We start from the raw sequence: 13889 nt of genomic DNA on the forward strand, positions 1-13889 counted from the left end.
ACGGGGGTGGCAGCATCATGTTGTGGGGGTGCTTTGCTGCAGGAGGGACTGGTGCACTTCACAGAATAGATGGCATCATGAGGGGGGGAAATTATGTGGATATATTGAAGCAACATCTCAAGACATCAGTCAGGAAGTTAAAGCTTGCTCACAAATGGGTCTTCCAAATGGACAATGACCCCAAGCATACTTCCAAAGTTGTGGTAAAATGGCTTAAGGACAACAAAGTCAAGGTATTGGAGTGGCCATCACAAAGCCCTGACATCAATCCTATAGAAAAATTGTGGGCAGAACTGAAAAAGCTTGTGTGAGCAAGGAGGCCTGTATTTGGCTAAGGTGTATGTAAACGGCCGACTTCAACTGTACTTACATACACACATGCACACTTATTGACTCACACACAGGCTCATTAGTGTTTAGTTCCTTAGCACTCTCTATCATCAGATTCTCTACCAGGTGAATATGTATGAAAGCCCGATTGGGAAATGACAATAGTATGTTATTATGGATGGATTGATGGATGGATGGATGGATGGATGGATGGATGGATGGATGGATGGATGGATGGATGGATGGATGGATATTGATTGATTGATTGATGGATTGTCATCAGAAGATTGAGGAGTCTCCTATGAAGACTGCCAAACGCCAGAGAGAGAAGGGAGGAGCCTCAGACACAGAGGACACAGACAACAGGACAAGCGCCAAAAAGTCCAAGACCCAGGTGATTTAACTAGTACATCTCATACCAGTGTCTGATGGGTAGCTGTGTGTGTTGAGGAATAGTGTCTAATGTCTTGAATACAGTGGCTTGCAAAAGTATTCAACCCCATTTGCATTTTTCCTATTTTGTTGCCTTACAACCTGGAATTAAAATCATTTTTTGGGGGGGTTTTGTGTCATTTGATTTACACAACATTCCTATCACTTTGAAAAACAAACAAGAAATGTAACAAAAAAACTGAAAACTTGAGCGTGCATAACTATTCACCCCCCCGAAGTCAATACTTTGTAGAGTCAACTTTTGCAGCAATTACAGCTGCAAGTCTCTTGGGGTACGTCTCTATAAGCTTGGCACATCTAGCCACTGGGATTTTTTTACCATTCTCCAAGGCAAAACCGCTCCAGCTCCTTCAAGTTGGATGGGTTCCGCTGGTGTACAGCAATCTTTAAGTCATACCACAGATTCTCAATTGGATTGAGGTCTGGGCTTTGACTAGGCCATTCCAAGACATTTAAATGTTTCCCCTTAAACCATTTGAGTGTTGCTTCAGCAGTATGCTTAGGGTCATTGTCCTGCTGGAAGGTGAATCTCCATCCCAGTCTCAAATCTCGAAGACTGAAACAGGTTTCCCTCAAGAATTTCCCAGTATTTAGCGCCATCCTTCAATTCTGACCAGTTTCGCAGTCCCTACCGATGGAAAAACATCTCCACATTATGATGCTGCCACCACCATGCTTCACTGTGGGATGGTGTTCTCGGGGTGATGGGAGGTGTTGGGTTTGCGCCAGATATAGCGTTTTCCTTCCTGGCCAAAAAGCTACATTTTAGTCTCATCTGACCAGAGTACCTTCTTTCATATGTTTGAGGAGTCTCCCACATGCCTTTTGGCAAACACCAAATGTGTTTGCTTATTTTTTCTTTCAGCAATGGCTTTTGTCTGGGTACTCTTCCATAAAGCCCAGCTCTGTGGAGTGTACGGCTAAAAGTGGTCTTATGGACAGATACTCCAATCTCCACTGTGGAATAGTGTCTAATGTCTGGGGTTGGGCTGTATTCTGGAATAGTGTCTAATGTCTGGGGTTGGGCTGTATTCTGGAATAGTGTCTAATGTCAGGGGTTGGGCTGTATTCTGGAATAGTGTCTAATGTCTGGGGTTAGGCTGTATTCTGGAATAGTGTCTCATGTCTGGGGTTGGTCTGTATTCTGGAATAGTGTCTAATGTCTGGGGTTGGGCTGTATTCTGGAATAGTGTCTAATGTCGGGTTGGGCTGTATTCTGGAATAGTGTCTGTCAGGGGTTGGGCTGTATTCTGGAATAGTGTCTAATGTCTGGGGTTGGGCTGTATTCTGGAATAGTGTCTAATGTCTGGGGTTGGGCTGTATTCTGGAATAGTGTCTAATGTCTGGGGTTGGGCTGTATTCTGGAATAGTGTCTAACGTCTGGGGTTGAGCTGTATTCTGGAATAGTGTCTAATGTCTGGGGTTGGGCTGTATTCTGGAATAGTGTCTAATGTCTGGGGTTGGGCTGTATTCTGGAATAGTGTCTAATGTCTGGGATTGGGCTGTATTCTGGAATAGTGTCTAATGTCTGGGGTTGGGCTGTATTCTGGAATAGTGTCTAATGTCTGGGGTTGGTCTGTATACTGGAATAGTGTCTAATGTCTGGGGTTGGGCTGTATTCTGGAATAGTGTCTAATGTCTGGGGTTGGACTGTATTCTGGAATAGTGTCTAATGTCTGGGGTTGGGCTGTATTCTGGAATAGTGTCTAATGTCTGGGGTTGGTCTGTATACTGGAATAGTGTCTAATGTCAGGGGTTGGGCTGCAGTATTGAAATGACTAAAAGGCCAGAGCCTGTATGTACGCTTTAGATACGGACCCTATATGTTATTACAATGCCTATACCAAGCCTATTTGTTCTCTTCCTGGACATCTATTCTCCCAAGTGTAAGGAGATGTGATCATGATGACAACCACTGTGGTATGGAATTCACTGCTCTCTTCCCTGTTCCACAGGAGCTGGGTCGGTCCGACTCGCCGTCTGAATGCGAGGGAGAGGGCGAAGGCGAGAGCTCCGACGGGCGTAGCGTCAACGAGGAGTGTAGCAGTGACGCTAAAGACATTGACCAGGACAACCGCAGCTCCTCGCCCTCCATCCCCAGCCCCCGAGACGGGGAGAGTGACTCGGACTCCTCCGCCCAGCAACAGCTGCTCCTACTGCAGAGACAAGAGAGGGAGAGGGTGAGAGAGGGGCAGTCGCAGCACCCTCTGGTTATCCAGTCCTGTCAGCCAGGGTCCTCCGGTGGTCGCTCCATCACCCCTCCATTACCTTCCACGTCCTCCTCAGCCCCCTCACTGGTCCCCCAGGTCCCACCCTCCTCCACACCCCCCACTTCTCTTCTACCGCCTCCCATGCCCCAACAGGCCGGCCCCCTCTCTCTCATCCAATCAGGGGCGTCGATCCACCCCCAGAGGCGGCCCTCGCCCTCGCCTCATTCTCCGCAGCAGGGGATGTCTCAGGTTCCGCCCCCAGGACCGCCAGGCTCCACGCAGTCGCTACCGAGCACGTTCCACGGCCCGCTGCCCCACCCACTTCAAACTGGCCCCTCTCACCTGCCCCACCCCCACTCCCTGCCCCCTCAAAGCTTCCCATTGGGCCCCCAGTCTCAGGTCCCGCCCTCCCCGCTCCCTCTCAGTCAATTGCAGCAGCCGTCTCACAGGGCCCACACGCCCCCCAGCCAATCATCGTCGTCCCAGGGTGGCTCGTCCAATCAGCCGCCCCGCGAGCAGCCCCTACCCCCCGCCCCTTCCATGTCCATGCCCCACATCAAGCCCCCTCCCACCACCCCCATCCCCCACATGCCCAACCGCGACCCTCAGTCCCACAAACACGGGCCTCCACACCTCTCAGCACCCCCTTTCCCCCAGATGCCCTCCAACCTGCCCCCCTCCGCCCGCCCTCAAACCCCTCTCCTCCCTGTCCACCCACCACCCTCCCCCTGCCCACCCTCCTCCCCTCCAGCTCATGCCCCAGGGCCCAGGCCAGCAGCTCCAGCCTCCACCGGCCCAGCCCCCTGTCCTCACCCAGTCCCAGAATCTCCCCCTTTCAGAGAGAGAGAGAGGCAGCCAGCACCACCTTCCTCCTCCTCTACCCCCATCCGGACCGTCACCATCCTCCCACCCCAACACATCCCAACAGTCCCCGTTCCCTCCTCCCCCCTCCTCCTCATCCTCCTCTCTACCGCCAGGCCTCCAGCCCCCCTCCTCCTCCATCTCGATGCCCCTCCCAGCCTCCGTCGGCTCCGCCTGCCCAGGTCCCGCCCTCCCACCCGTACACATCAAGGAGGAACCTCTCGACGAATCAGAGGAGCCCGAGAGCCCTCCGCCCCCTCCGCGGAGCCCCTCTCCCGAGCCTACCATCGTCAACACGCCCAGCCATGCCAGCCAATCAGCACGGTATGATCGCACCCACACACTGTCAGAACACACACACACACACACACACTGTCAGAACACACACACACACACACACACTGTCAGAACACACACACACACACACACACACTGTCAGAACACACACACACACACACTGTCAGAACACACACACACACACACACACACACTGTCAGAACACACACACACACACACAGTCTATTTGAATGTGACGACCTGTTGTGCTTCAGTGGCTCTGTCTGTTAGAGGTAGACAGGATCTGTTAATGGAGGTAGGCAGGATCTGTTAATGGAGGTAGGCAGGATCTGTTAATGGAGGTAGGCAAGATCTGTTAATGGAGGTAGGCAGGATCTGTTAATGGCGGTAGACAGGATCTGTTAATGGAGGTAGGCAAGATCTGTTAATGGAGGTAGGCAGGATCTGTTAATGGAGGTAGGAGGATCTGTTAATGGAGGTAGGCAGGATCTGTTAATGGAGGTAGGCAGGATCTGTTAATGGAGGTAGGCAGGATCTGTTAATGGAGGTAGGCAAGATCTGTTAATGGAGGTAGGCAGGATCTGTTAATGGAGGTAGGCAGGATCTGTTAATGGAGGTAGGCAGGATCTGTTAATGGAGGTAGGCAGGATCTGTTAATGGAGGTAGGCAGGATCTGTTAATGGAGGTAGGCAGGATCTGTTAATGGAGGTAGGCAGGATCTGTTAATGGAGGTAGGCAGGATCTGTTAATGGAGGTAGGCAGGATCTGTTAATGGAGGTAGGCAGGATCTGTTAATGGAGGTAGGCAGGATCTGTTAATGGAGGTAGGCAGGATCTGTTAATGGAGGTAGGCAGGATCTGTTAATGGAGGTAGGCAGGATCTGTTAATGGAGGTAGGCAGGATCTGTTAATGGAGGTAGGCAGGATCTGTTAATGGAGGTAGGCAGGATCTGTTAATGGAGGTAGGCGGAATCTGTTAATGGAGGTAGGCGGGATCTGTTAATGGAGGTAGGCGGGATCTGTTAATGGAGGTAGGCGGGATCTGTTAATGGAGGTAGGCGGGATCTGTTAATGGAGGTAGGCGGGATCTGTTAATGGAGGTAGGCGGGATCTGTTAATGGAGGTAGGCGGGATCTGTTAATGGAGGTAGGCGGGATCTGTTAATGGAGGTAGGCGGGATCTGTTAATGGAGGTAGGCGGGATCTGTTAATGGAGGTAGGCGGGATCTGTTAATGGAGGTAGGCGGGATCTGTTAATGGAGGTAGGCGGGGTCTGTTAATGGAGGTAGGCGGGATCTGTTAATGGAGGTAGGCGGGATCTGTTAATGGCGGTAGGCGGGATCTGTTAATGGCGGTAGGCGGGATCTGTTAATGGCGGTAGGCGGGATCTGTTAATGGAGGTAGGCGGGATCTGTTAATGGAGGTAGGCGGGATCTGTTAATGGAGGTAGGCGGGATCTGTTAATGGAGGTAGGCGGGATCTGTTAATGGCGGTAGGCAGGATCTGTTAATGGCGGTAGGCAGGATCTGTTAATGGCGGTAGGCAGGATCTGTTAATGGCGGTAGGCAGGATCTGTTAATGGCGGTAGGCAGGATCTGTTAATGGAGGTAGGCAGGATCTGTTAATGGAGGTAGGCAGGATCTGTTAATGGAGGTAGGCAGGGTCTGTTAATGGAGGTAGGCAGGATCTGTTAATGGAGGTAGGCAGGGTCTGTTAATGGAGGTAGGCAGGATCTTCATACAATTAATTAAAATGCCTTGATTTGTATGGAATGTTCAATAGAAACAAAGTTTTAAAAATCCGACGCGTTTCGGCTGCATGGCCTTCGTCAGGGAGTACAAAGAAATAATACAATGTTCTCTTTTGAACAGCTTTTCCAATTAGCCCTAATTTGAAGAGGGAGTGGTTACAAAATGGATTGGACAACACCTAGTAAGCAATACTATTCACATTAAAAAGTCAAATACTGTAGCTATGTTATCATAAAAATACAACTCCAAGCTAGAAGGATCAGAAACACAACACAGGTATGCCGAACGGGTAGGCAATGAAGACTACCCCATGGCAAGGCACTACAAGTCCTTACACCATGGCAACCCTGCCTCCCTACAAGCTATGGGTATTGATCATGTTCCGGCCTCTATTAGAAAAGGGGACCGTCTTAAACAGCTAAACCAAAGGGAAAGTTTTTGGATTTACAAACTACAGGCCACTAAATACCCTGGTTTAAATGAAGATATGGATTTACAAACTACAGGCCACTAAATACCCGGGTTTAAATGAAGATATGGATTTACAAACTACAGGCCACTAAATACCCTGGTTTAAATGAAGATATGGATTTACAAACTACAGGCCACTAAATACCCTGGTTTACATGAAGATATGGATTTACAAACTACAGGCCACTAAATACCCTGGTTTACATGAAGATATGGATTTACAAACTACAGGCCACTAAATACCCTGGTTTACATGAAGATATGGATTTACAAACTACAGGCCACTAAATACCCTGGTTTACATGAAGATATGGATTTACAAACTACAGGCCACTAAATACCCTGGTTTACATGAAGATATGGATTTACAAACTACAGGCCACTAAATACCCTGGTTTACATGAAGATATGGATTTACAAACTACAGGCCACTAAATACCCGGGTTTAAATGAAGATATGGATTTACAAACTACAGGCCACTAAATACCCTGGTTTACATGAAGATATGGATTTACAAACTACAGGCCACTAAATACCCGGGTTTAAATGAAGATATGGATTTACAAACTACAGGCCACTAAATACCCTGGTTTACATGAAGATATGGATTTACAAACTACAGGCCACTAAATACCCGGGTTTAAATGAAGATATGGATTTACAAACTACAGGCCACTAAATACCCTGGTTTACATGAAGATATGGATTTACAAACTACAGGCCACTAAATACCCGGGTTTAAATGAAGATATGGATTTACAAACTACAGGCCACTAAATACCCTGGTTTACATGAAGATATGGATTTACAAACTACAGGCCACTAAATACCCTGGTTTACATGAAGATATGGATTTACAAACTACAGGCCACTAAATACCCGGGTTTAAATGAAGATATGGATTTACAAACTACAGGCCACTAAATACCCGGGTTTAAATGAAGATATGGATTTACAAACTACAGGCCACTAAATACCCGGGTTTAAATGAAGATATGGATTTCTCACCATTCCTGTAGGGTTGTGTTAGGTCCATTTGCTGTCATCTAGTGGACATTTTGCTCAATTGCCCTCAGCTATGTTTAGACTGTTGTTGTTCATGTTTGGCTGTGTTCTAGTGTACTATGGAATATATTGCTTTCTTATTCTTCACACTTCTCCCAGTCATATTTAAGGTTAGAACTACCTTTCTAAGTGTTCTGATCCTTCTAGCTTGGAGTTGTATTTTTATGATAACATAGCTACAGTATTTGACTTTTTAATGTGAATAGTATGTAGGGCTAATTGGAAAAGCTGTTCAAAAGAGAACATTGTATTATTTCTTTGTACTCCCTGACGAAGGCCATGCAGCCGAAACGCGTCAGATTTTTTAAACTTTGTTTCTATTGAACATTCCATACAAATCAAGGCATTTTAATTAATTGTATGAAGAGTGCCTTGGTCCTCCTTTCTTTTACATCCCATGTCTGTTAATAGAGGTAGTCTGGATCTTTGTTTTTAATCAGATAATAAACTACATCCCATGTCTGTTAATAGAGGTAGTCTGGATCTTTGTTTTTAATCAGATAATAAACTACATCCCATGTCTGTTAATAGAGGTAGTCTGGATCTTTGTTTTTAATCAGATAATAAACTACATCCCATGTCTGTTAATAGAGGTAGTCTGGATCTTTGTTTTTAATCAGATAATAAACTACATCCCATGTCTGTTAATAGAGGTAGTCTGGATCTTTGTTTTTAATCAGATAATAAACTACATCCCATGTCTGTTAATAGAGGTAGTCTGGATCTTTGTTTCTAATCAGATAATAAACTACATCCCATGTCTGTTAATAGAGGTAGTCTGGATCTTTGTTTCTAATCAGATAATAAACTACATCCCATGTCTGTTAATAGAGGTAGTCTGGATCTTTGTTTCTAATCAGATAATAAACTACATCCCATGTCTGTTAATAGAGGTAGTCTGGATCTTTGTTTCTAATCAGATAATAAACTACATCCCATGTCTGTTAATAGAGGTAGTCTGGATCTTTGTTTTTAATCAGATAATAAACTACATCCCATGTCTGTTAATAGAGGTAGTTAGGATCTTTGTTTTTAATCAGATAATAAACTACATCCCATGTCTGTTAATAGAGGTAGTTAGATCTTTGTTTTTAATCAGATAATAAACTACATCCCATGTCTGTTAATAGAGGTAGTTAGATCTTTGTTTTTCATCAGATAATAAACTACATCCCATGTCTGTTAATAGAGGTAGTCTGGATCTTTGTTTTTAATCAGATAATAAACTACATCCCATGTCTGTTAATAGAGGTAGTCTGGATCTTTGTTTTTAATCAGATAATAAACTACATCCCATGTCTGTTAATAGAGGTAGTCTGGATCTTTGTTTTTAATCAGATAATAAACTACATCCCATGTCTGTTAATAGAGGTAGTCTGGATCTTTGTTTTTAATCAGATAATAAACTACATCCCATGTCTGTTAATAGAGGTAGTCTGGATCTTTGTTTTTAATCAGATAATAAACTACATCCCATGTCTGTTAATAGAGGTAGTCTGGATCTTTGTTTTTAATCAGATAATAAACTACATCCCATGTCTGTTAATAGAGGTAGTCTGGATCTTTGTTTTTAATCAGATAATAAACTACATCCCATGTCTGTTAATAGAGGTAGTTAGGATCTTTGTTTTTAATCAGATAATAAACTACATCCCATGTCTGTTAATAGAGGTAGTTAGATCTTTGTTTTTAATCAGATAATAAACTACATCCCATGTCTGTTAATAGAGGTAGTTAGATCTTTGTTTTTAATCAGATAATAAACTACATCCCATGTCTGTTAATAGAGGTAGTCTGGATCTTTGTTTTTAATCAGATAATAAACTACATCCCATGTCTGTTAATAGAGGTAGTCTGGATCTTTGTTTCTAATCAGATAATAAACTACATCCCATGTCTGTTAATAGAGGTAGTTAAGATCTTTGTTTCTAATCAGATAATAAACTACATCCCATGTCTGTTGAAGATGCTTGCCATTTTGATGCATTTAGCACATTTTCTATGCTAATGTGTTTTTTTTTTTGTGTGTTTTTTTTATCGTTCATGATTTACAGATTTTAAGACAAGGTGTTCAAGTAGAATATTAATGGCTCATAAATACAAGTCGTATGAGTCTTTTGAGAACTGTGATGTTAGCCATCTGTGAATCCTGGAATATTGCATGTGTATTTCCATTAAGTATTGTTAGCCAAACTCTACATCCTTAGTATATATTAATGTGTATTTCCTTGAAGTATCGTTAGCCAAACAGTGCTTCCTTACAAAATATGAATGTTGTTTCCCCATTGTGTCCCCCTAGGTTCCACAAGCACCTGGACCGTGGGTACAACACGTGTGCTAGAACAGACTTCTACTTTACTCCTCTGGCTGCTTCTAAACTGGCCAAGAAGAGAGAAGAAGCACTGGAGCGGGTCAAGAGAGAGGCCGAGCAGAAAGCCCGGGAGGAGAAGGAGAGGGAGAAGGAACGAGAGAGGGAACGGGAAAGAGAGAAGGAACAGGAGAGAGCTGTGGTGAGGGTTTTGGTGTATTATGTCTCTTAACTTCACACTGGGAATTGAAACCACATTTTGTTCTAAAACCTCCTATATGTTTCTCATTTGCACTAGAGTATTTGTGACCTACCAGCTAGATTAGGTCTTATGTAGCAACATTTGAAATAGTGTTTTTAACATTGGATAAAAGTAGAGACTCAGAGCTAGAAATTGGTATATCATACACTACAGTTGAGGAACAATGGGAAAGTAATTCTGCTTTGAAAGACGATAAAGTTGTAACCTCACTTTTGAGAAAGTGACCCTTGAATGTTTTGGTACCTACTGGAGAGCTCTTTGTCTACACTCATTCAGCATCATTCACACCCTCAGCTTTAGCCCCACCCATCTCTTTAAGGATTTACATATGAGGCCATGTACTAAAGAAACCAAAGATTTCAAGACTAAAGGCTGGTTTATACTACGGGTGTGTTTGTAAATGTAATCTGGAGTGCCAGAGTGTGCTCTGGGCGTTCGTAAATTCAGAACAATTCGCTCTCGAAGCGTTCAGAGTGCACACAGGACCCTCTGGCCGAGGAGTAGAGTTGATCCGAGTGTTCTGTCCTAACAGCAGCAGTCAAGCACCCAAGCTGACTGGCTAACGTTGGCTAGCTTGCTAGCTACTTCCAGACACAAATGAGAGAACAGCTCACTCTGATCATTTTACTCTCCCTAGCAGAGCTGGTTAGGCTGTTTTCATCATATCTAGAGCGTTGGTGACTGCAACTGTGCTGCTGGCAACAATTGAATTACGTTTTTTTGCCAACGTTTACTGACACCGGCCATCTTCAACGGGTGTTGAGCGTTCGTACATTTGTCAGTTATTCTGCTCTCTGGCACACAGACGAGAGTGCTCTGAAGTCAGAGTAGATAACCAGAGCAAATGTACCTGCTGCGTCTATCAACAGTTGTCATAGTGACATCATAAACATTCTATTGAAATGGTTAGTTGCATAGTGAAGTCTTTTGTCTAGACATGTAGCTAGCAGCTGGCTAGCTAGCTAAACAATGAACCATAATCCCAACTCATTCATTTTAGTCATTTAGCAGACGCTCTTATCCAGAGCGACTTACAGTAGTGAATGCATACATTTCATACATTTTTTTCTGTGCTGGCCCCCCGTGGGAATCGAACCCACAACCCTGGTGTTGCAAACACCATGCTCTACCAACTGAGCTACAGGGAAGGCTGTAACTCATAACGTTACTACCCTGCATGAATGGTAGCTAACCAACCAGGTTTAATGTTAGCTAGCTAACAAGGCTATAACTAGCAATGCAAATGGCTCTGATATATGAGTAATATTACTACACAGATCATACATGTAACATTAGCTAGCTAACAGTACACTTTAACTTGAAATTAAAATGACTTTCTGAGAAAATTAGAAACGTGCAATATCTGAAAATGTAGTTAGCTAGACTATCTTACCTGTATACATGGATGGATGCTTCTCCCTCTCTGTCACAGATGCCATGTTTGCCCTTAGTTTGAAGATGTAATCCGGAGACAGCTGTTTTATACAACAGCCTTCTGTGTCTTCTCTTTTTGACTCCGTCTGCATATTTGCAATCAAACGCCTGAATTTTCTCCATCTCCTTAGGTTTCATACTCTAATTCCACTGATTTCTAAACTCGGTCCTCCAGAAAGTGGAGAGCAACACTGATGCAGTTCTACTACGTGATGTCTTTATTAAAAGCAGCATTAGAAAGGATTACCTACACATACTGACCAGCTCATATTATAGACAGAAGCCTGTTACATGGCAGACCAATCAGAACTCATCTCTCGGCATGTCCAGCCCACTCATTATCTCAACCAATCATGACTAGCAGGAAGGTTGCCCCTCTTTTTCCATGGCTAAACCATCTAGGCTCCTAATTGAACAGTTTTATTCGTATTTACAGATGGAATACAAGTTTGTTATTAAGGCTCATAAAAGTTCACATGTTCCAGAAGGCATTTCTGCCAAAAAATGCATTTTGATGAAATAAAAACTTTCCGTTCAAACAGCTCTCCTGTGAAGTAGTGACGCGCGATATACATCCAGTTTCCTGAAACCAGTCACATTTGTCTAACCTTTTCCTTACAAACTGTTCCAACTTCCTTAGAACCTGTTGCAACCTATTACATTATAACCTGTTACAACCTATTATAACCTCCTTATAACCTGTTCCAAGCTTACAACATATTGTAACCTCCTTATAATGTTTTACAACCTGTTACAACCTATTATAACCTGTTACAACCACCTTACAACCTATACCCTTCTTACACGTTATACCCTCTTTATAACATGTAATTACCTCCCAGTGTGTGTAACCGCTGTACATATTTATTTGTTCCAGAAAGCCTCCAGTTCGTGTCACGACGGCCGTATGGGTGACCCCCAGATGGGTGGCCCCGCCCACATGCGTCCTCCCTTCGACGGCCCCCCTACCTCCATCGCTGCAGTGCCCCCTTACATCGGCCCTGACACGCCCGCCCTGCGCACCCTCAGCGAGTACGCCCGCCCCCACGTCATGTCCCCGACCAATAGGAACCACCCCTTCTTCGTCTCCCTCAACCCCAACGACCCCCTGATGGCCTATCACATGCCTGGCCTCTACAACGCCGACCCGGGCATGCGGGAGCGCGAGCTGCGAGAGCGGGAGATGAGGGAGAGAGAGATGAGGGAGAGGGAGCTGAGAGAGAGGATGAAGCCTGGGTTCGAACACAAACCCCCAGAGCTAGAAGGCATGCACCCTTCGGCTAACCCCATGGAGCACTTCGCCCGACACGGGGCCATCTCCTTACCATCCATGGCAGGACCGCACCCCTTCGCCTCCTTCCACCCAGGTCTCAACCCCCTGGAGAGAGAGCGTTTGGCGTTGGCCGCGGGACCCCAGCTCAGACCAGACATGAGCTACCCGGAGCGGCTGGCGGCGGAGAGGCTGCACGCCGAGAGGATGGCGGCGGTGGCCAACGACCCTATCGCCAGGCTTCAGATGTTCAACATCACACCTCATCACCACCAGCACTCCCACATCCACTCACACCTGCACCTTCACCAGCAGGACTCCTTGCACCAAGGTGACACACCTGGCCATACAGAAACATTTATTACTAGATTAAGATCAAGTTTAAGTTTATTTACCACCTTCTTGTGAAGCATTTATATCACAACTTCAGCATCACCTCATTTCTGATTTAAAACAATACTGTAAGCAAATATGGCAATATATATATATATATATATATATATTTATATATATATATATATATATATATATATATATATATATATATATATATATATATATATATATACCCTAGACTGATAGTTACTGCTATCTGGGTGTCAGGTTACTGCTACTATCTGGGTGTCAGGTTACTGCTACTATCTGGGTGTCAGGTTACTGCTACTATCTGGGTGTCAGGTTACTGCTACTATCTGGGTGTCAGGTTACTGCTACTATCTGGGTGTCAGGTTACTGCTACTATCTGGGTGTCAGGTTACTGCTACTATCTGGGTGTCAGGTTACTGTTGTGTCATGTAGTCTCTGTATTGTATCATGATAAACTGTATGTATAAGTGTACACTGACCAGGTGGTGTTCTGACTCTGTGCAGGCGGTGGTGAATGTCTTGTGTGCCCTCCAGGTTCGGGGGGGCACCCCCTCGTAGACCCCCTGGCAGGAGGCCCGCATCTCGCCCGCTTTCCCTACCCGCCCGGCGCAATCCCCAACCCCCTCCTGGGACAGAACCCACACGAACATGAGATGCTGCGACACCCCGTCTTCGGTAAGAACAATCTAGAGCATATCAATGTCAGACCTTATTTTCACTGTACTGAGCCGAGCCGTACTGAGCCGAACCGTACTGAACCGAGCCGTACTGAGCCGAGCCGTACTGAGCCGAGCCATACTGAGCCGAGCCGT

At 45.1% G+C, this 13889-nt stretch overlaps 1 protein-coding gene across 1 annotated transcript in view; it reads left to right on the forward strand.

Annotated features, from left to right (window-relative positions):
- rerea (arginine-glutamic acid dipeptide (RE) repeats a) overlaps positions 1 to 13889 on the forward strand; it is a 387734-nt gene that overhangs the window by 369248 nt on the left and 4597 nt on the right. The window contains 6 exon segments of the mRNA XM_045696470.1: positions 614 to 724; positions 2739 to 3665; positions 3667 to 4178; positions 9737 to 9947; positions 12319 to 13042; positions 13582 to 13752. Of these exon segments, the coding sequence (XP_045552426.1) occupies positions 614 to 724; positions 2739 to 3665; positions 3667 to 4178; positions 9737 to 9947; positions 12319 to 13042; positions 13582 to 13752 (2656 nt within the window).

This window comes from Salmo salar, chromosome ssa15, assembly GCF_905237065.1.
Source record: "Salmo salar chromosome ssa15, Ssal_v3.1, whole genome shotgun sequence".
NCBI lineage: Eukaryota > Metazoa > Chordata > Actinopteri > Salmoniformes > Salmonidae > Salmo > Salmo salar.